The sequence below is a fragment of the Pinus tabuliformis genome, chromosome Q (assembly GCF_031772625.1).
Source record: "Pinus tabuliformis cultivar Carrire ecotype Pingquan chromosome Q, CPIR1, whole genome shotgun sequence".
NCBI classification, from domain to species: domain Eukaryota; kingdom Viridiplantae; phylum Streptophyta; class Pinopsida; order Pinales; family Pinaceae; genus Pinus; species Pinus tabuliformis.
The window spans coordinates 324,875,322-324,899,850 of NC_142296.1; the positions used below are offsets into that span (position 1 = coordinate 324,875,322).

Sequence of the window (24,529 nt, forward strand, 5' to 3'; positions counted from 1 at the left end):
AACTTTACATGGCCGATGAAGTAAAACACATTACTGTGTCTAACCATAAACAAATTTAGCACGACAGAACTTATAAAACCAACAATTAGATCATGCACAGAAACACAAAATTTCAGCCCCAAAACACAATTCTTATAAGTCCTTCAACAAGAATCTAGGGCTCCCATGTTAAGGAAAATGGCCCTTTTACAAAGCTCAGTAAAATGCCAAATCACAAGGGAAAAATTATAAAGAAAAACCCTTTGCCTTGACCTACAGAAAATTACTCAAAGAAATAACAATTGAAGGGGAATCTGCAACTCGACCCCTTAGAGATTATGGTTGCCCGAAAACTCAAATGCTAAACTGGAATTGGCCCCAAGACAAACTTATCATTGTGTGATTGAGTATTATTGTTTACTTATCATGGACACTTTTGGGCATGGATTAGTGGGGGGATTCGGAGGAAAGAGTGGACTAAGTCTGTACTCTTGTCTCTTCTGCGATTTTTGGTGGTTAACCTTGGGATCTCCTTTATTGGCCACTAGGCTTTAGGGATGGCACTACATGGGAAACCCTGATTTCAGTTGCGTGGTCCCGCTTCCCAAAACCATATACATCACTCCCCTTCCGCTCATTACAACCCCATTCATCATATTTCCCATCGGGTCCACATTTGTCCACTGGGTCCACAAGGAGTTGGCCTCCCCCTCCCATGTCCACACCTTGGGTCGAGCCTAGAACGATGCACCGGAGGTTGATGGAGCTAAAATGAAAAGAAAAAACATATTTGGCCACTCTCAACAGGAAATTGTACCATAAAATGCAAAAGATGGTCGAGACATAAATTTAGCACGTGGGCAAAAGCCAAACATGAGCTCTACCCCTTACCGATGGCCATCACCTCGGTTCCTATGGGCCCTAGATGAGCCCCCTCCATCATTAAGGAACTCATGATTGTCCCTACCCCCAATGGGCAAGGAACTGCCCCACCTAAAGGGGATATTATTGTTGTATCCTACACATCATGCTCTCATCCCTTGGAGCCCTGAGCAATTATAAGGAAAAACTAATAGAAGGCAAAAGACATAGTAATAAGGGTGGAAAAACAAAGGTCGGGATAACTCATGTACCACGATTGCTCCCTATTACACTCATATACTCAAGTGTGGGCTTCCCCATATTAACTGCCCTTGTACCATGGCATGTGGCCCAGAGCTTCCCCTTCACCCCCATTCCATCACTACATCACATGCCACCTACCATTGGATGGGTGTACCATGGACATGTCACCCCGTTTAGAGGTTGAAACCAACTAATAGAGTCATTGGTTAAACCCCTTTTGAGCTTGGAGACACCTATACATGCCAAAGCCCACTTTGGAAGGGCATGTCATTATGAAGTGCCCACTTGTGTTTCATGATTTGTAAGCTCTTTTACTTGATTACTCTAATGATTTGTTGTACTGGAAGGCAAGGAGACGGATTGGATCTTATGCAGGATTGCAGGTGGGTCTCTATTTGGAGTTTGGTCTCCCTATATGGGGTCCAAGCCATCCAGAGGGCCACATTGGCACCTGTAGGGTGAGCGTAGAGAGCCATGGGCCTCCACTATAATGTTTGGATTTTCGCCATTGTCTTTGGAGCTTCTTTCTAATGCAAAGTTGATGAATGGATATAGTCTCTCTCTCATGTAAGTGAAATTTTAATGCTATTCTTGTTATCTTACTTGTCTAATGCATGTTATTGTTATCATTATTCTTGTATGGGTTAAAGTAATGTGAAATTCTTTTGGAAACTTTCAATAAGTGATTTAATGCATGCGTTGCTCTTTGAGAGAGTGGGTGAATGTTCCTAGAGGCACCTCATAAGTTGAAAGCCCTTGAAACTTCATCTCCTTTGCAATTCGAAGTATAAATCCCTAAATGACCTTGTTGTTGCACCTTGAAAGGCTAGTGAAAGTCATCTAGGGCTCCTTAGCATATGAAAATTCTCGATCTAGGTGTATCTTGACTCCATTAAGCCCAAGAAGCAAGGCATTGATCCTCGCATCCCTTTGGTGGTCAAAATTACCCCTCTTTTTCTCATCTCTTCCAATTCTAGGCCTAACCCTAGTAGGTCACCTAGGGCATCAAGCAAAATCCTTTGTAGCCATTCAAAACCCTTGAATTTTGGTCCACTACTGCGCTGGGGTTTTCTCAAGAGGTCCTCCAAGTTTGAGGCAAATCCAATAGTGGAATCCCGAGATATAGCAAACCCTAGCCATAAGACCATCTCTTTCCCTAGGTTGATTTGGGTTAGTGTCCTCACTTGGATCATTGCATTTAAAATTCAAAAGAGAATTTGTCCTTTGATCCTATTCTCCTCCCTAAATTGGTCAAGCCCCTCTAGTGTTGATCAACTCCACATCCTTGACCTAGTTTGGGTCCACTTTGGTTCTTTGTGGTCCCACAACTTTATAACTCAAATTCCACAAGGATTGCATAGAAACCATTTCTCCACAAGGATTCTTAGGTCAAGGAAGCTTCTTGTCAAGGGATATTCCTCAAACCTAGGCTTAAGCATCCTCTTAACCCTTCCTAGAGAGCCCATCACCTTGCTTCTTAAGTAAGTAAGCCATTCAATTGAGTCTCTCTTGTGAATAGGTTCTAGGGATCACTCTCCACCATTCATTGATCTAATCATCCTTGTGATTCCCCTATATTGGGTCTCCTCCCATCGGTGAAAGTCCGTAAAGAGCAAGGGGTTATAGCTGAGGTGACAATGGGCTATTGCTCCATCATTGCCACTTGACCTAGTAGTTGCTCTATAAGATCCCCTCCTAGGACCCTTGCTAGTTTGAGCGGTAACAAACCTCTTTAAAGGAAGTATCAAGGTATCACTCTTGGAAGTTGTTGTTGGAGAAATCCTAGGAAACATCTTTCAAGGATATTTTAAGAGATCAATGAGGTTTGAGACATCGTCAAGAAGAACCTTAGTTATCAAGTAAGTATCATATTATTACATCAAGTCTGAATCCATAGGTCATATGGGTTCTTTTTGCAAGGAAAGCAATAAACTTGTTGGAGCATCAAATTACCTAGCATGGAAGAAAAGGATTGACCTAGCACTCACTGAACATGAGGTAATGGAGTATGTTACTGGTGAAATTATTGAACCTAGCAAAGACAAGACTCAAGAACTAGCAAAGTACAAGAAGGGGGAAGTAAGGGCACAAAGGATCATAGTTGAATCCATCAAGGATCCTCTTGTTCCATTTGTTGCAAACTTGAAAACTTCCAAGGCTATGTATGATAAGCTAGTGAACTTGTACTCTGTATGTACCTCAGATGTCTTTGCGAAATAAGCTATATAAGATGAAGAAGTCAAAGGATGAAGACATGGCATCCTTTCTAATGAGGATCTCTCAATTGAGAGATCACTTGCAAGGGCTTGGAGAAACAATCTCTAATTCGGAAATGACTATTTGTGTGTGCATTACCACCGGAATGAGGTAGCTTTGCCACAAGCATCTACTCTAAGAAAGATTCAACTCCCTTTGATGAGTTGTGAGGTCAATGCATTTTGGAAGAATCAAGGATCAAGGTAAAAGATAATATTGGATCAGATAAGCAATCTTAAGCCTTTCTAGCTAGAGTCAAGAAGCTGAAGAAAGGAAAGTTTGGAAAGTCCAAGAAGAAAGATGTGTCCAAGGTTCAATGCTTTAAATGCAATGAGTTTGGACAGTTTAAGAAGGATTGTCCAAGCCAATAAAACAACAAGAGAAAGGAAAGAAGCGAAGCTCATGTAGCTGAGGTCGTGGGAGAACCTGAGAAGAAGCCGAAGAAAGAAGAAGTAGAGGATCTTTGATATTAAAAAGGGCATCTTTCTTGTCAAGTTCTTTATGATATTGTTTATTATTATAGAAGAATCTTAATTTTGCATGACATCATAAAGAGTCTACTTGGTTGAGTTGCTTTATAGAAATCAGTTAGTAGATAGATAGACCATTTTGCATCACGCATCCAGGGATTGTCTAACATTATGTTAGAGGTAGTCATCTTGCTTAGATGGATCATATGATCCTAGAAGAACCATCATTATGGAAGGTTCTTGGGAGAAACACTATGATAAGGTTAGTATACATTCCATGTAATGTGGAAACAATACAGGTAAAGGGATGAAGGAATGCAATGGGTCAGAATGCGGGATCATTATAGGGCATATAGCTAGATGATGGAATAAGAAGCATAGGAATATATATTGAAAGTAACTCTTGAATAAGATTCTTTTGAATAGAATCTTGAAACATGCTTAGTATGATTGTACGATGTTTTAAAAGGAAAAACGTGACTTACTTAAGGATGTATAAAAGATTAAGACTTTCTCTAGAATATGTAAATAATGGTTAACATCCATATAATTTAAGGAAGAAAAGTTTTAACTTGGTAATCAAGTTTGATCCTTGGGCACTCTAATGCATGAAGGAAGATTCAAATGGAGATGGATTATAAGGGTGTTGATGCTTGGATGAGAAGGTCATTACGATGAGGTAAGTCTGATTTTAATTATTATTGGTTATCTGGTTAACATATTATTTTGCTACCTAGAATAATGTTCTAGGAATACATGATGACAGTTGAGGCAAGTTCAACTATGTGAATGGAAATGTATGAAGAATGTCGAGGGAAGCTCAATATCTGGTACCTAGCAACTGTGAAGTCAAGATGTATCCATCTTGGGATTGAAAGGTAGCAGTGCGAGAAGATAACTTGAAGGTTGAAGGGAAGATCACTTTCATGGAGAAGCTTGAAGCTTGGGAGGCTTAATACTATGCCTTCATCTTTCATGACGAAGATGGAAGTGATGAGCAAGGAGGACCTAGAATTTGTCACATGAAGATGGCTCCATGGTACCTCAAAAGGAAGCAGGCTCGATATGATGAGATGCAAAGGAAAGAGGGAGCCATGCAACTATAGAGAACAAGTAGTTGGTACTCTTACAAGGACAAGCTATAAGGATTGTAGTGTTGACTTCCCAAGTAAAAGGGAAGTTTGGATCTCCTCTGGTTTTGAGAGGGAGTGAAAGGAGTCTACTCGAATAGGAGCAAGGTTTTATTCTCAAAGGAGAATAGGGATGTCCTCTCTGGTTGAGAAGGAGTGATGTTGGACATCACATGTGCATTCTCTTCTTCAGGTGATGGAGAGAGAATGGCGGAGGATTGGATAAGCATCTATGGTTTCCTTGAGGATAAAAGCATCCAAGAAAGGAAAGGTAATGACACTCTTTGAGGATATGACAGGTGTTGACCACTACGTGTCAACGTCCCATAGCAGTACACCTCATTTTTTCTACAAAAGGGGTAGCGCCTGATCGATGTGTCCGTGCCGTTCAGCTATCATCATCAACCTGATTATCATGTTACAATGTAAACTCATTCTGCATGTATATGATGTAAATAAACTCAACAGATCTGTGTCATGTATGTTATTGCCTAGGTAAACCTACTTTTCTGGTGACGATCTACATTCTGGGAAGTTTTTTGTCTCACAGATCCATTCTCGGATGGTCGACGGAGTTTTCTTTTAGTCTTACCCCAAAGCCGAAATGTGTTTTGTCACTGGGGTCTTAGGTGAGTCCTGGTGTTATAGATCAAGTCTATGTAAAAGTGATTTGGGAATAATCCTAACTATTTGGTTATGTTATTTTATTACAAATTGCTTGGTTTGTTGGATTATATTTGTGTCGCAGAAATGGGTAGTCTGTGAGGGTCTATTTTAGATGGGTTTTTCCCCTTCTGATGTAAAAGATATGAAAATTATGATGTAAAATGTCTTGAAAGTTGAAAAAAGAATTTATCCCCTCATAGGTTAATTAATTAAATTTTCTGGCCAAAAAATTAATTAAATTTCTAAGCCAGAAATTTAATTAATTCTAGGTCCTACGGAAATTTAAATTCTCCAAAGGCGAAATCTGTCCGTCCTTTAAAATTCAAATTTTAAAAGGTCCTGGGACTAAGGTAAATTAATTATTTTGCTAAATTTTAAGCCTTTGGTTCTTGGGATTTAAGTCAAAGTCAATTTTTTTAGGAAATTAACTTAAAAAATTTATTTGTGAGTTAATTAAAATGCATTTACTTGAAAAATTCGAATTTCCTAAAGAATTTAATATTTCAACGGATGAGATTAAAAGAAATCTTGATCTTCATCAACGGTCGAGATCATTTTGACAAGGCTCACTCGAACTAGCCGTTGGAATATTTATCTTTAAATAGGAGGTCATTTGTCAGTTGATCCATCCGATCTTTGGATCGTGTACTAAGCTCTCTTGTATACTTTTTTGAATTAATGCAAAAGTTTTTGGGATTTTAACATGTTGTAGTGTTCCTCTTCATGAATTTATGGTAACATTGTTTTAATTTCTGCTTAATATTATGTGAAAACTATCAATCAATAGCTCTCTTAGAATAATCTGAATATAGGTATCCTATTCAGTTTGTTGGATCTAGGGTAACATTTTTAATTTTGATTGAAGTAGCAGGTATCTGTATTTCTTCATAATTTTATTGTTGTTCTATTTCTCTACTTGATTTGATGGTTGATGTAATGTTTGCAGAAAATCTCTCAGGTTCTCATTGAGCGTTTGGGGATAGTCTTCGGTTGGACCAGCGAACTCTCAACACATATTTTCTGAAGAGCCTACTTCATATAAGCCTCAAGATTTATCTAACGATAATCTTTTTTCTGCAGGGTGTTTTTGGGCTAGTACCTCTCTAAAATTTCAAAATCTTTTAAATATTTTGTGGAAATTTTGATAGATCTGGCTATTAAGAGCCTTAGATTATCAGATCTGGGAGCGGAGTTGGACTCATACTCCTCAGATCTGATAGATCTGTAAATTATTTGTATAGATCTGTAAATTATTTGTATAGATCTGTTATTTACTTGTGTAGATCTGAAATTTTGTAACATAATTTTGAATTTTAACACTTGGGTTTTTGAGATTTTCTCTATTTTTGTTGGGTATTGAGTTTTTCTCTTTTCACTTGTGCAGGAATAGATCTAAGAAATAAGCGAAGAAAATCTTCAGATCTGAGCTAGATCTAGACTCTGGAGAACAAGATCTGGGCTCAAAGATTGTGCGCGAGAATAGATCTGAGAAATCAACCAAGAAAATCTTCAGATCTGAGCTAGATCTAGACCTTGGAGGGCAAGATCTGGACTCAAAGATTGTTTGCACGAATAGATCTGGAAAATCAGCCAAGTAAATCTTCAGATCTGAGATTTTTCAAGCAGATCTGGGAGTTTTGAGATAGATCTAAGCCCTGGAGGGCAATATCTTGTCCCAAATATTTTTGCAAGGCCAACCATTAAAGATTTTGCAATAAATCTGAAGATCTAAAGCAAAATAATTTTTTCAGAGCAAGGGTTTCAAGTTTTGGGGCTCCTAAGCCCAGATCTGCCTTCTCCTAGCCCAAGTGCTAGCTCTCATTGGCCCTAGATTCCCCTTGCTCCATTTCTGATCTGAATATTTAATTTTCTGAAGCTAATCATTAGTGGTTTTTTGCAGAAAATTTGGTAAAAATTTGTGTTTCAGATATTGAAACTTTTTTGGCAACTTGGGCAAGTGATCTTCAAGGCCTAGGGCCTAAGGGTTAGAACTCTAAACCATCTTTTTCCTCACTGTTTGCTACAGTAGTCATATACCTTTCTAATAGTGGTGAAAAACACATGTAAGTGGTTTGAAATTAACTAAAACAATTGTTAAATACATTAATAAGTCATTTATGTTTGATGTGTATCAAAAATTTGGCCTAGATCTATATTTTGGGTGACTATTATCTCTGAATAATTCTATTTCTGAAATCTGAAATATAACAATGGCAAAATTTCATGTGGGTTAGCCTAAAATCAGTTCCTAGGTTGTCTAATACATTAAGGAATTAATTTCTTGAGTTGGGCATTCATCATTAGGCTTATTTCATGTTTTAATTGCTAGCTGTAATAAGTATATCAGATCTGATATAATTCTATAAATCACATCATGACAGGCTGATATTTTTTGATAATTATGTGGGCAAGTTTCGAAAATTTTCAGTAAATTTTTGGCATAAAGATATCATTGATAGCTTACTGTTTTCATTGTCATAAAGTTTTTCTTACTGCTGTCCTAAAAACTATTTTCTGAAAAGTAAGTACTCTGTCATGGAATTGTGACAAAATGCATATCTTTTGTTTCATAAACTGAGTATTTTTTTAGCATCTGTTAACATTGATTGCAAAGAAGTTTTTGTTCTCTTTGAGCTATAATTGTATCAAAAATATTTGAAATAAGCTTATGGTTTAATTGTAATATTTTCAGGGGTTTATTTTAAAGTCTTCATCCAATAAAGCGAGCATTTTATTTTGGTGATTAAAGGCGTTTGCGGCACAAGTGTTTCTAATCCTCGGGTCTAATTTCTTCTCATCATTTGGTGCATTTGCATATAAGTTAGTTTTGCATAAATAAAATTTACTTCTAAGCATAAGCTTGGTCGATAGAGAGATCGGTATCCATCCATCTTTACTTGAGAAACCTGCTTTTAAAAGTACTTAAAACGGTGACCTTGCAGTCGTCGAAGCCACAGCTCTCTGCAACGTCGGAGGCACTGAGTATGTTAGATTTTCAGGAGAGATATTGTTAATCACACCTTAGTGTGCTTCACGTTATCTTCTTTCTATCAATTACTACAAAATCAAGCTCAATATAGAAAGGAGCGAATGGTTAAAACTTAGATAGGCATTTAACTAAAATTAACCAAGATTCTTTCATCTCATATTAGCTTTAGGATCTGCACTTCATATAAGATAGTCATTCAACCAAGCAGCAATTGCACATCAATTACTTGGTCCTAAATTTCCTAGCAAGATAGTTGACTCCATAAGGCACTAGCATCAATTGCTTAAAATCTAATCAAATCTTATAAATCTTGTAAAATCTAAATCAAGTACTTGGTCGCTTCACTATGTCTCCCGAGCTAGCTGGTTTCTAATTAGTTCTCCTTCATTCCATTTTCGTAGGGTCTAACCCCCTTAGCCTGCTATAGGGAGACAGCTTAAACAAAGAGATTGGGGATCAGGGTGACAGCCCCCGATCTGAGCCATTGTCGCGGTGCCTAGACATTCTCTGCGACAACATTTTTTGGCGCCACTGCCGGGGACATTTTATTCTCGGCGCTTCAACGACATTTTATCTTCATTCTCCTCATAATCTTATCACTTTTACCGGCAACACCAACATTTTTTGGCGTCGTTGCCAGGGACCAATTTATTGGGCCTTAGCTCTACGACGACATTCATCTTTCATCTTTCCATCATTCATTTTAGCGGGCAACGCCAACATTTTTTGGCGCCGTTGCTGGGGATAGAGTTTTTCCTGTCCTTGGTCCTCACGACATTCTTTTAATCATCTAATATTTTCCGCCATTCATTAGCCCGTCAAGTGGCACAACATTTTTTGGCGCTATTGCCAGGGATAGAGTTTTTTTTGTCCTTGGTTTCCTTGGCACCATTTTAATCATCTAATCTTTCATCATTTCTTATCCCATCAGCACAACATTTCCTAGCGTCATTTGATCTTTTCATCGCCTTATCTTTCATCATCTCATTAATCGTTTCATCTGCACTTTTAACACCTAGACATTTCGGTTCATTTCTTGTTTGGGTGGCAACTCCACTTCTTTCATTTATTATTTCTCAGACAAGAAGCCCTCCCTTATATCCAGTTGTTTTTGCCTTTTGGATCCTAGACCTAGATTCATGTTCAAGTGGCGACTCCACTTCTTTCATTTCTTACAAGAATTTCTACTAGAAGCTCGCCTTTTGTGGATCTCTTGATTTTCTTGAGCAGGGGTCTCTCCAGCATCCATTTGTTCCCTCATCCCTTTAAGCAGGTCATCATGGATGATTTGTTTACCCCGTGTCATTTTACTAATTTTCTCCATGATATGCCGGAAAAGGCCATTCATAAATTACCTTTGGTCTCAGGTGGTGATTTAGTCGTTGCTAGAAAACATTTATCCAGGATTACTCATACAATAATCAAATATTGTAGTTCTTCCCAATATAAACATGAAAATGTCAAGATGCATCTATTTGCCTTTCCTTTAAAGGGTGATGCGTTGAATTGGTTTCATAATTGTCCTGAAGATTCTTTCACTTCTTTACAAAACATCATCAATGCTTTTAAATATAGATATGGTGATTAAGGTGGTTCACCTTGTGCCCCTAATACTATGCAACAGAATGAAAGTGATCTTGTAAAGGATCCAACTGTCAATGAAAGGTTTCAAGACAATTCTCCATATCAGAATGTGCCATCCACTTGTACCATCGCAAGACAAATCCATGACAGTGGAAAAACAAGAACAAGTTGTCAAATCAGTGTCGACAATGAAAGGGAAAATGATAAGCATATTATAGAAGAACTAACGCAGCTGGTAAAAAATATGGAGCTTTGTCAAGAAAAATTGATAGCTGATTACGCCAAGGATATGAGAACTTTATACACCTAGCTGGAAAAACGTGATAACGAGATGGAAATCATGAAAATTAAACACTCTGATCACGTAGCCACCGTAGTAGTAAAATGTGCTCAGAATATGGAGGCTCAACATGAGAAAGAAAGGACTTCCATGCAAAACTATTTACTTGTCATGAGAGAAAAACATGCTAAGGAAATGGAAACCATGAAAGCTAATCATGACTGGGAAATGAGCTCTAAGCGAAATTGTTTGATGAACATAAAAGCAGATAATGACAAAGTAATAAAAGATATGGAAGCTGGTCAGATATGTCTTCAAAATAAGTTATTGACCATGGAAGAAAACCATGCCAAGGAAGTCAGTGCTATGAAGGTTGAACACTCTAACCAAATGGATGCCATAACAATACAGGTACAGAAATTTCAGCATTGGTCAGAGGATGAAAGAAACAAGGAAACATCAACATATCAAAAGCCTCCTTGTTTGTTGCAGCAAGCTCCATCTTATTATGAGGAGGCCATTTGTTCCATTGAAAAGTGGCTAATTGAAGGTGAACCAGATAAAATGGAAATTAAAAGAGTCAGGTTGATGCTCACATGGTTAATCCATCAGTCATAAAAGATCAAGTTATAACTCGTGACGCCTGTAAGACTAATCCATCAATCTTGACAAAGCAGACGCAGAATGAAGAAAGACATGTCATGCATATCTTACATACTTCATCTGAGAGTTTTGAAGCGAAATGTTCCACGTCATCAATGATACAGTCTGCCACAAAGAAAAAGCGCAAGAGAAAGAGAATGAGAAAGCGGTTTGATGCATCTGATAGCGGCGAGCAGCTTGATTTTCGAATAGGAAAAAGTCCTACAGTGTGCAGGGTTGGACATGGCACATCTGAGAAACAGCCGACAGATTTTCCTAAAAGCAGGCAAATGCTCAGTATACACTATATTGAACACATCTGATGCCATTGGGCATCTTTGTATTGTATTTCTAACCTTATACCCTAATATTTCAGTGTTTCATTTTGTAGTTAGATGTATTTTTCATTTTACTAAATAGTTAATAAATGAAGAGCTTATATCTTTCATGTGCTTAATGTTATATGATGATTTTTTAATGGACGCTACTTATGTTATATTGTGTGTTGCGTGGATGCAGATTCTGGATTTTCACATTCCTACGGTGCAACAACGTGTCCCCAAGTAGAGTTAGATGTTGACCACTACATGTCAACGACCCATAGCAGTACAACTCCTTTTTTCCGCAGAATGAATAGCGCCTGATCGATGTGTCTGTGTCGTTCAGCTATCATCATCAACCTGATTATCATGTTACAATGTAAACCCATTTTGCATGTATATGATGTAAATAATCTCAGCAGATCTATGTCATGTATGTAATTGCCTAGGTAAACCTACTTTTCTTGCGGCAATCTACATTCTGGGAGTTTTTTTGTCTCACCAATCCATTCTCAGATGGTCAGCAGAGTTTTCCTTCAATCTTACCCCAAAACCGGAATGTATTTTGTCACTGGGATCTTAGGCGAGTCCTAGTGTTATAGATAGAGTCTATGTAAAAGTGATTTGGAAATAATCCTAACTATTTGGTTAGGTTATTTTATTACAAATTGCTTGGTCTGCTGGATTATATTTTTGTCGCAGAAATGGGTTGGAAAAGTAATTTATTCCCTCATAGGTTAATTAATTAAATTTTCTGGCCAAAAAATTAATTAAAATCCTAAGCCAGAAATTTAATTAATTCTAAGTCCTAGGAAAATTTAAATTCTCCAAAGGCAAAATTCGTCCATCCTTTAAAATTCAAATTTTAAGAGGTCCTGGGACTAAGGTAAATTAATTATTTTGCTAAATTTTAAGCCTTCGGTCCCTGGGGTTTAAGTCAAAGTCAAATTTTTGAGGAAATTAACTCAAAAATTTTATTTTTGAGTTAATTAAAATGTATTTAATTGAACGAATTTCCTCAAGAATTTAATATTTCGACGGATGAGATTAAAAGAAATCTTAATCTTCATCAACGATCGAGATCGTTCTGACGAGGATTACTCGAACTAACCGTTGGAATATTTATCTTTAAATAGGAGGTCGTTTGTCAATTGATCCATCCGATCTTTGGAACGTGTACTAAGCTCTCAAGCTTTTTTGTATACTTTTTTGAATTAATGCAAAAGTCTTTGCGGTTTCAACGTGTTGTAGTGTTCATCTTCATGAATTTATGGTAACATTGTTTTAATTTCTGCTTAATATTATGTGAAAACTATCAATCAATAGCTCTCTTAGAATAATCTGAATACAGGTATCTTATTCAGTTTGTTGGATATAGGGTAACATTTTTAATTTTGATTGAAGTAGCAGGTATCTCTATTTCTTCATAATTTTATTGTTGTTCTATTTCTCTACTTGATTTGATGGTTGATCTAGTGTTTGCAGAAAATCTCTCAGGTTCTCATTGAGCGTTTGGGGATAGTCTTCAGTTGGACCAGCCAACTCTCAACACATATTTTCTGAAGAACCTACTTCATATAAGTCGCAGGATTTATCTAACGATAATCTTTTTCTGCGGGGTGTTTTTGGGCTAGTACCTCTCTAAAATTTCAAAATATTTTAAATAAATTGTGGAAATTTTGATAAATCTGGCTATTAATGGCCTTAGATTATCAGATCTAGGAGTAGAGTTGAACTCATACTCTTCAGATCTGATAGATCTGTAAATTATTTGTATAGATCTGTAAATTATTTGTATAGATCTGTTATTTACTTGTGTAGATCTGAAATTTTGTAGCATAGTTTTGAATTTTAACACTTTGGTTTTTGGGATTTTCTATATTTTTGTACATATTGGGTATTGGGTTTTTCTCTTTTCACTTGTGCAGGAATAGATTTGAGAAATGAGCCAAGAAAATCTTCAGATCTGAGCTAGATCTAGGCTCAAAGATTGTGTGCAGAAATAAATCTGAGAAATCAGCCAAGAAAATCTTCAAATCTGAGCTAGATCTAAACCCTGGAGGGCAATATCTGGACTCAAAAATTGTTTGCACGAATAGAACTGGGAAATCAGACAAGTAAATCTTCAATTCTGAGGTTTTTTCAAGCAGATCTGGGGGTTTTGAGACAGATCTAGGCCCTGGAGGACAACATCTTGTCCCTGGAGGGAAATATCTTGTCCCAAATATTTTTGCAAGGCCAGCCATTAAAGATTTTTCAATAAATCTGAAGATCTAAAGCAAAATAATTTTTTCAGAGCAAGGGTTTCAAGTTTGGGGCTCTTAAGCCCAGATCTGTCTTCTCCTAGCCCAAGTGCTAGCTCTCATTGGCCCTAAATTCCCCTTGCTCCATTTCTAGTCTGAATATTTAATTTTTTGAAGCTAATCATTAGTGGTTTTTTGCAGAAAATTTGGTAAAAATTTGTGTTTTAGATGTTCAAAAAAAATTTGGCAACTTGGGCAAGTGATCTTCAAGGCCTAGAGCCTAAGGGTTTCATCTTTAAACCATCTTTTTCCTCACTGTTTGTTACAGTGATCATAAACCTTTCTAATAGTGGTGAAAAACACATGTAAGTGGTTTGAAATTAACTAAAATAATTGTTAAATACATTAATAAGTCATTTATGTTTGATGTGTATCAAAAATTTGGCCTAGATCTACATTTTGAATGACTGTTATCTCTGAATATTCTGTTTCTGAAGTCTGAAATATAACAGTGGCAAAATTTCATGTGGATTAGCCTAAAATCAGTTCCTAAGTTGTCTAATACATTAAAGAATTAATTTCTTGAGTTGGGCATTCATCATTAGACTTATCTCATATTTTAATTGTTGGCTGTAATAAGTATATCAGATCTGATATAATTCTAGAAATCACATCATAACACGCTGAAATTTTTTGATAATTCATGTGGGCAAGTTTGGAAAAATTTCGGTAAATTTTTGGCATAAAGATATCATTGATAACTTACTATTTTCATTGTCATATTGTTGTTGTCATAAAGTTTTTCTTACTGATGTCCTAAAACTAATTTCTGAAAATTAAGTATTCTGTCATGGAATTGTGATAAAACGCATATCTTTTTGCTTCATAAACTAAGTATATTTTGAGCATCTGTCGACATTGATTGAAAAGAAGTTTTTGTTCTCTTTGAGCTATAATTGTATCAAAAATATTTGAAATAAGCTTGTGGTTTAATTGTAATATTTTCAGGGGTTTATTTTAAAGTCTTCATCCAATAAAGTGTGCATTTTTTTTGGTGATTAAGGGCTTTTGCGACACAAGTGTTTTTAATCCTCGGGTCTAATTTCTTCTCATCATCTGGTGCATTTGCATATAAGTTAGTTTTGTATAAATAAAATTTACTTCCAAGCGTAAGCTTGGTCGATGGAGAGATAGGTATCCATCCATCTTTGCTTGAGAAGCTTATTAATAGTACTTAAATGGTGACCTTGCAGTCGTCAGAACCAACAACTCTCTGCAGCGCCGAGGCACCGAGTATGTTAGATTTTCAGGAGAGGTATCGTTAATCACACCTTAGTGTGCTTCACCTTATCTTCTTTCTGCCAATTACTATGAAATCAGGCTCAATATAGAAAGGATCGAAGGGTTAAAACTTAGATAGGCATTTAACTAAAATTAACCAAGATTCTTGCATCTCATATTAGCTTTAGGATCTGCACTTCATATAAGATAGTCATTCATCCAAGCAGCAGTTGCAAATCAATTACTTGGTCCTAAATTTCCTAGCAAGATAGTTGACTCCATAAGGCACTGGCATCAATTGCTTAAAATCTAATCAAATCCTATAAATCTTGCTAAATCTAAATCAAGTACTTGGTCGCTTCACTGTGTCTCCCGAACTGGCTGGTTTCCAACTAGTTCTCCTTCATTCCATTTTTGTAGGGTCTACCCCCTTAGCCTGTTGTAGGGAGACAGCTTAAATGGAGAGACAGCGCTCGATCTGAGTCGTTGTCGCGATGCCTAGACATTCTATGCGACAACAACAAGCATCCAAGAAAAGAGTGGTCGAAGAGGACCAATATTCTTTGAGGACTCAGGATTGGAGATCCAAGATAAGAATAGTCTTAAAAGGACATACCTTGTGGACATCCGAATGGGGTATGTGCTTTGTAGAGGTAGTGCGGTATCACACGTAAAACCTCCCAGCATAATGCTCGTGATTGAAAAAGAGCTTGTCTAGTTAGGCCTTAGAGACAATGATGGTCATGATGATGATGCTTACATCTGGCTTATCAATCTGACTCTTCTTATGAGAACTCTTCAATTTGAGAATGATGTTGTATTGGTGGTACACTTATGAAGAACTCTCCTTTCTGCCAATTACTACGGAATCAGGGTCAATATAGAAAGGATCGAAGGGTTAAAACTTAGATAGGCATTTAACTAAAATTAACCAAGATTCTTGAATCTCATATTAGCTTTAGGATCTGCATTTCATATAAGATAGTCATTCAACCAAGCAGCAATTGCAAATCAATTACTTGGTCCTAAATTTCCTAGCAAGATAGTTAACTCCATAGGGCACTGGCATCAATTGCTTAAAATCTAATCAAATCCTATAAATCTTGCTAAATTTAAATCAAGTACTTGGTCGCTTCACTGTGTCTCCTGAACTGGCTGGTTTCCAACTAGTTCTCCTTCATTCCATTTTCGTAGGGTCTACCCCTCTTATCATGCTGTAGGGAGACAGTTTAAATGGAGAGACAGCCCCCGATCTGAGTCGTTGTCGCGGTGCCTAGACATTCTATGCGACAACAACAGGCATCCAAGAAAATAGTGGTCCAAGAGGACCGATATTCTTTAAGGACTCAGGATTGGAGATCCAAGATAAGAATAGTCTTAAAAGGACATACCTTGTGGACATCCGAATGGGGTATGTGCCTTGTAGAGGTAGTGCGATATCACACGTAAAACCTCCTAGCATAATGCTCGTGATTGAAAAAGAGCTTGTCTAGTTAGGCCTCAAAGACAATGATGGTCATGATGATGATGCTTACATTTGGCTTATCAATCTAACTCTTCTTATGAGAAATCTTCAATTTGAGAATGATGTTGTATTGGTGGTACAATTATGAAGAACTCTTCTTTCTACCAATTACTACGGAATCAGGCTCAATATAGAAAGGATCGAAGAGTTAAAATTTAGATAGGAATTTAACTAAAATTAACCAAGATTCTTGCATCACATATTAGCTTTAGGATCTGCACTTCATATAAGATAGTCATTCAACCAAGCAGCAGTTGCAAATCAATTACTTGGTCCTAAATTTCCTAGCAAGATAGTTGACTCCATAAGCCACTGGCATCAATTGCTTAAAATCTAATCAAATCCTATAAATCTTACTAAATCTAAATCAAGTACTTGGTCGCTTCACTGTGTCTCCCAAACTGGCTGGTTTCCAACTAGTTCTCCTTCATTCCATTTTCGTAGGGTCTAGCCCCCTTAGCCTGTTGTAGGGAGATAGCTTAAATGGCGAGATTGGGGATCAAGGTGACAGCCCCCGATCTAAGCCGTTGTCGCGGTGCCTAGACAATTTGTGCGACAACAACAGGCATCCAAGAAAAGAGTGGTCGAAGAAGACCAATATTCTTTGAGGACTCAGGATTGGAGATCCAAGATAAGAAGAGTCTTAAAAGGACATACCTTGTGGACATCTGAATGGGGTATGTGCCTTGTAGAGGTAGTGCAGTATCACACGTAAAACCTCCCAGCATAATGCTCGTGATTGAATTATAGCTTGTCTAGTTAGGCCTCAGAGACAATGATGGTCATGCTGATGATGCTTACATTTGGCTTATCAATCTGACTCTTCTTATGAGAACTCTTCAGTTTGAGAATGATGTTGTATTGGTGGTACAATTATGAATAACTCCCTAGTTAAGAGGGAGTGTTGGAAATGTAACTAATTTTAGTCTTCATAATTGTTATTGTACTCATTTTAATATGTATCATATGTAACAAACAAGATAAGAAAAGAAAAAGTTATTATTAGTAAGGCATGGGTTTCGTGCTTTTTATTGATGGTCTTCTAGGTAAAAGCATGTTCTTCATGTTTCTATGGTTTGTTAGGTCTTAGGATTTATTGACATGAGTCAAAGGAGTCAACATCACGTTTATAAGACCCTTCCGGGCAAAATGTAATTGTAAAAAGAATTATTTTTTAGTCTAGAAAGTCTTGGAAACTCCAAAAGTACAAGTTAGCCTTGGCATCCTCAAGTCGACATAAGGAGGGAATTCGAACACTTGGAAAGGCTATATAAAGGAAAAGTTCGACCTCATTTGGGGCATACTCATCAACAAGTTCGACCTCACAAGAAGAAGTTCGATCTGTTGTTGGGAGAAGCAAGAAAGGGAGAGTGAAGGTCTAGAATGCAAGAGGAATCTAGGAAGGAAGTGAAATCTTTGTTTTCGGCTCTATCTCTCTCACATGTGTGAAATCTAGGGTTTTCTGCAACTTCCTAGAAGGGCCAAAATTGCAGGTTTGAGTTGCAGGAGGACGAAGTCCAGAATCTTGTAGCTGGAAGGAAGGATACTCTATCTTGACCTCGTTGACATTGGGAGGAGTTGTCTTGCTCTAGGAAGGTCTCAGGAGGAAGATGAATTAGGGTTTCTATAGCCACTACATGGTCGAAATGGCAGGGTCAAAGTTGCAGGACGAGTTAAAGTATTGAAGCTAACTGGTGTAGAATCAAGGAAGGACTTGTTGGAGGGCTAACTTGGTACTTGGAGAAGGACTTGGTCTAGGGTTTGGGTCGTTGTGTCCCATCTGAAGCAGATTCTATAAGAAGAGAATAGTTTTTCCGAGTTTTCCCCTTGGAGGGGTTTTTGTGAAAATTCCTCAACAGGAACCCCTACTGCAGCAACTAATGATATTACTCCCATTTGTTAAGTTCCTTTTAAACAAATTACTTGTAGTTTCCTACAGCAAATATCGTAATACATGCACTGCAGCCTTCGCTTAATTAAATTATAAGCGGAAACAAGATACTGAGCAAGAAAGAAAATACAACACAATAGACACCGTTGCTTTTGGACAAATGTCCCCGGAAAAACCCAATGCAAGAAAATCGGTGCAATAGTTCTGAGGGTTTATTATTATTAAAGTAGTTCTGAATACAACTTTGGATGCCATTCTGGCAATCCAGTTACAAAGAAAAAGACACTGGCAGAAAACTTAGTGAGATTACCTCACTACACCCAGTTGATCCGACAGCTGAATTGACTGTCCCCAACTACAACTGCGATGTCCCTTCGCACTAATTGTGTGGGCCTGTGTGGAGCTCTCTGAGGCTCTGCGTTGGGTCTCCTTGCCTCCTGGAGCTCTGACGTCAACCCTCCCGGCTGATCCGACAACTCCCTGGCGAATTTCAAACTTCTACTGGAAGACAGCTCTGCCTTTGTGCTAGCCCTTTTGGCTCTGTGTCAAGCACTACATGGGCCCTCCTGGCCCAGCGTCAGTCCTTCCTGGGTTTGCTCTGCCTTCACTGGTGCTTCTCTACCTCTCTGTTGAGCATTCGGGGTTCCAGAGAAAATACTCCAACCCAACTATCCCTGCCCCCCAACTGCAAGAAATCTCCTCAATCGAATTTCCTCCTGAGAACTTCTCATTTCAAAAATTCGATCTCTTGATCTCTTGGTGTATTTTCCAAATGACCCTCAAGCCCCTTCTTATATCTTTCTGTTGGACAACCAACAACCTAAATAAACTCCTAATCAAAGGCTCAGATCGTTTTGGCTTGATCTCAGTCTTCTTCTAGAAGTTACACCCACAATTAGATTAATATCCATTAATATTTTAATTTTCCTAAGTTTAGACTTAGGAACTCCATTAAAAATATTAATTATTTTAATACAATCGTCTCTAGGTGGAATTTCCCAAAACGCTTTCTAGGTTCTTTGGAATACATGTGCCCAAGCCTCCTTGCAAAATTTGATGCTTAGAGCACATCTAATGCTACCCCAAATCGACACTCCCTCTTAGTGAGGAATGTGCTCTAACAATACACCGTCGTTGCAAATTGCTCAAACTCTGAACAATCGTCCTTTGCACTGTTGATGTCTGACATGTTGTCCACCAACTACTGTGTTGTTGTTGTATCTGTATTGCTGCCTATGACACTGCCATTGCCAATGCTACATCTGCACTACAGCTCCCTCTCAAATGTTGCATCTCCTATGCTGCTAGCACTACCACTGCTAACACTGCATTCGTACTGCAACTCAATTGCCAAGAGAAGCCACTGAAAAACATCCAAAATTGTTGAACTAACTGTGTTCAGTATGATACCACGTGAATGCTAGAACTGACTGTTGATAGTCTCTGCGCTAACCCTCTTAATCTACTGTGTTGCTGCTGACCTCTGCTCTGTGCCATATGCACTGTTGCCAACCCTGCTCTGCGTTGCTCAGACTCTGGCACTCCTAGCCATTGCAACTGTCTCCATGACACTCCTCGACATCATTCGACACTAGTCCATCCTGCTACTGCAAAACTGGGCTTCCATAGCAAGGTATTGATCCAAGAGGTGGACTCCTCAAGGATTCTGCCCATTTGTAGCTCTTTCAAACTACAACTCCAAATCAACCCACTCCTCTTCGATCCTGGAGGTATCTCAAGGATCCTGGAGGTGTCTCGGCTGTCATGAAGAACTCCTTTTTGATCTTCGCGAGCGCGACCTTCGGATCGTGCTTCTCATCCTTGTCCTTCTTCCTGAGAGGACACTGAGTAGCATAGTGACCCATCTCACCAAACTTGAAACACTTGATCTCCGAGACGTCCTTCTTACGTCTCTGCTACTCATGTTGTCCCTTCGATGCAAGGGCTGCATTATCCTCCTCCTCCTTGGGCTTCAACCCACTGTTGCTGCTTCCGTTAAGTTTGACCTTGACTAAGTCTCTCCTCAGCTCCTCTTGTTTTAGAGTTGCCCACATCTCATCTCAATTTGGAAATGATGCTCTACTCAAGATACTCCGGACAAAGACTTGCCACTCATCCGAGACAGAATTGAGGGCCAGTCTAACCAACTCTGAATCTTTAAGTGTTTGCCCCGCAGCAAACAACTCATCACGGGTTTCCTTCAACTTCATGAGAGATGGATCCACATGCTTTCCCTTCTACTTCTGAGCCAATCTCAACTTCTGCTCTGAGTACATCTTCAGCTGCTCGGAAGATCCCTAATATAACGTGGCCAAGGCATCCCACATCTCCTTAGCAATCCCTCTGCTAGCAACGTGACACACCACGTGATCCTTGACTCCATCCAGGATCATCCTCTTGGCCTTCGCCATCTCAACTTTGTACTTCTTCAGCAAATCTACATCCACAAGTTCAGCCACCACGTTGTTGACGTATGTCTTGAAGGCATGCTCATCTAGAAGGAAAGACATTCTAGCCTTCCAGATGACGTAGTTGGATGCTCCGTCCTCTCTACTTCTCACTACTGCTACTCGGCCAATGAGAAAAAGGACTTCTCAGCAGGAAGTCTGCTGAGAAAAAGTTCCCTCAAGGTGCTTCTCTTCCTTCTTCTGACGTTTTTCAACCCAACAATCTGTGCGCAGAAAAATCTATGTCCCACTAGCTCTCCTCACACTGAGGCTTCAGCGCTGCTCCCTCTGCCCCAGCAAAAATTCAAACTGGGAGTCTTTCTCTCTGTCGACTCACTCGAAGAGAGACTTCCTCGAAATTTCAGCCCTCTAATAAGAACTGCGCAAACCCTCTGGGGTTTCGAACTGCTGCCTCCAAAAGCTTTTTGATCTCCCTCTTCTGCTCGGCGCTAGATCCATCGACTCTACTCTTCTTGCTTCACCTGCAGCTCTGATACCATGTAAAAATTCCTCAACAAGAACCCAAACTGCAGCAACTGATGATATTACTCCTATTTGTTAAGTTCCTTTTAAACAAATTACTTGCAGTTTCCTACGGCAAAGATCGTAATACATACACTAAAGCCTTCACTTAATTAAATTATAAGCGGAAACAAGACACTGAGCAAGAAAGAAAGTACAAAACAATAGACACCGTTGTTTTTGGACAAATGTCCCCGGAAAAACCCAATGCGAGAAAATCGGTGCAACATTTCCAAGGGTTTATTATTATTAAGCAGTAGTTCTGAATACAACTCTAGATGCCTTTTCGGCAATCTAGTTACAGAGAAAAAGACACTGGCAGAAAACTTAGTGAGATTACCTCACTACACCCGACAAATCCCAGCTGATTCCGCAGCTGAACTGACTATCCCCAGCTACAAATATGTTGCCCCTTCACAATAATTGTGTGGGCCTGCGTGGAGCTTTCTGAGGCTCTGCGTCAGCGCTGCGCTGGGTCTCCTTGCCTCCTGGAGTTCTGACATCAACCCTCCTGGCTGATCCGACCACTCCCCGACAAATTTCGGACTTCTGCTGGAAGACAGCTCTGCCTCTGTGCTATCCCTTCTGGCTCTACGTCAAGCACTGTGTGGGCCCTCTTGGCCTAACATCAATCCTTCCTGGGTCTGTGCTGCCTCGACTGGGGCTTCTCTACCCCTTTGTTGAGTATTCAAGGTTTCGGGGAAGATACTCAACCCAACTATCCCTGCCCCTCAACTGCAAGAAATCTCTTCAATCGAATTTCCTCCTGAGAACTTCACTTCAGAAATTCGATCTCTTGATCTCTTGATGTATTTTCCGAATGACCCTCAAGGCCCTTCTTATATCTTTCTGTTGGACAACCAACAACCTAAATTAACTCCTAATCAAAGGCTCAGATCGTTTTGGCTTGATCTCTGTCTTCTTCTAGAAGTTACACCCACAATTAGATTAATACCCATTAATAGTTTAATTTTCATAAGTTTAGACTTAGAAACTCCATTAAAAATATTAATTATTTTAATGCAATCGTCTCTGGGTGGAATTTCCCAAAAAGTTTTTTGGGTTCTTTGGAATACATGTGCCCAAGCCTCCCTGCAAAATTTGAGGCCTAGAACACATCCGATGCTACCCCAAATCAACAGTTTTGCCCTAGCTAAGAGCCTAATTTTTGTGTCCTGACTCCTGTGTTGTTACTATTTCGTTCTTGATATTTGTTTGATGAAAAGATCTAACTAAAGAACAGCGAAAGATTAACGAAGTTCACAAGCAAATATTAAGGTTAAGGAAAATTGAAATTAATAGCTGCCACTTTGCATTTTTCCAACACATCAATCCATGTTCAAGGTGGTTAGATACCCAACTAATTTCCTGGATGAGGGGGCAGCCTTGCCATCAAGCAATAAAATAACAAGAAAAATAGTTGAATGCCTCAACACATGTGCCAAGTAGGCGGGCACTCCACTAGATAACCCAATCCATGTAATAATGAGCTCAATCAAGTGTTAACAAGACCAAAATAAGGGCGGTCAAGCACTAAGCTTCAATGTCAAAAAAAGTCAACCTGATCGTAAAAAGGCCACAATCAACCTTAGCATGTATGAACCAAGGGTGTGCTCTATCAAAATGTCATCTCCATGCTATAATAAATGCTCCAAGTATTAATAAACCCCAAAACACCTAGGGGACTCACAGATGAGACTCCAAATCACATCAAACCATTTGAAAATAATCATAATAATGCATGGAACAATGTGAAAAGGGGTACGTGTGCCAAGTTGCCAACTGATTCAGAAAAAAAATATGTCAATGATACCAAGGTGTCAAACATAAGTAAAGCAATACCCAAAGTGCTAGGGCACTCCACCTAGGCATCATGTACCACCACCAATGTCTAACCACATCCCATCACCTAGTCGTGTGACAACATAAGAAAATAAAGCACCAAGAATATCACCACAATGCTGAATACATCATCACCAGAAACCCTGCCAAGCTCTAGGGGCATCAAATAACTGTCTGTGCAAGCAACCACTTTCCTCTAGACACTGCACACTCACTATTGAGGCAGTGGTTGCAACGAGCAATAAGGGAAGTGCCAGAAAAACATGTGTGCATCCATGATGATGCCCTTGGATCAGACCAATAATCCATCAATATCATCCACAACTGTCTGTCACATGTAATGAAATGCATTAGGTAAAGCATCATGCAATATGGGGGGTAACAGACCATGTGCTGTGCAACCTATGAATCCATGGTGTCAAACACTCCAATCCTAGGTTGTGATATGTGAAAAATACAGTGGAGTTCATCGGAAGTGCAAAGTTGCAAACAAGTGCAGAGATCTATGGGATGTAAACAGATGTGTTAGCATCATGGAGCCACGACTACTATGAGGAGAAATCATGGGACTGCTTCAGGAAAGTTATGGAAATCAAACACAATTTTGATTGAAGGAACAAACATTCGACACTTTCAGATGGAATGCAACAGTATGTGGAGCAGTGTGTTGTGATTGTGGTAATCTTTTCGAGGCAGAAGCAACACAAAACAAGCGTGAATATTGCAGAAGTTGGTTCAGGTATTTTGTCAAATAGTTTGTGCATCCTTCTTCGTGGCATTTCAGATGAAAGTAATGAGCATGTGATAGTGGGTTGGCAAATAGTTGCCCTGGCATTTATTTTATACATGAAGTTGGTTATATTTCTCCATGGGTTTCTGCAGTCAATCTCACTACCAACGAAAAAATAAACATCCAAGAATTCATGCCTCCAAAAAAGCCTTATTATCATCTGCAAGAAATCAAAACCCATCACCTGCTAGAGAAGAATATTACATGGATTTCAAATTGTTGTGTCTTTTACAAAGGTCATCTTGACCCCGTCATAAAGCACCAATGTTTGAAAAAGCCATAATCTAGGACCTGATTTTCATTTCCACATAGTGCTCTAGGAATATTTATAAGCAGAAACATCTGGAGCAAACAAATTGGATATATAAAATATAAAAACTAGTAATGGTTAATGAACTAATATAATGAAATCTTTATAAATGTTAAGTAAGCTTCTACGTTACCAGTTGCAGTGCCTATTCCCATCAGAGAGGATCCAGCATTTGCCATAATAGCCCTAACATCGGCAAAATCAACATTAACTAATCCTGGGACCTGCAATATAAAT

The 24,529-nt window shown here is 38.7% G+C and overlaps 1 protein-coding gene across 4 annotated transcripts in view; it reads right to left on the bottom strand.

Annotated features, from left to right (window-relative positions):
• Window positions 1-24,529, bottom strand: part of LOC149219487 (cell division protein FtsZ homolog 2-1, chloroplastic-like) — a 161,724-nt gene that overhangs the window by 124,520 nt on the left and 12,675 nt on the right. For all 4 annotated transcript variants that reach the window (XR_016249242.1, XM_089384380.1, XM_089384381.1 and 1 more), the window contains one exon: window positions 24,426-24,516. Coding sequence is in view for 3 of the 4 variants with exons in the window: in XM_089384380.1 (XP_089240506.1) it covers window positions 24,426-24,516 (91 nt within the window). In the remaining variant the exon portion in view is untranslated. The remainder of the gene's footprint in view (window positions 1-24,425; window positions 24,517-24,529) is intronic.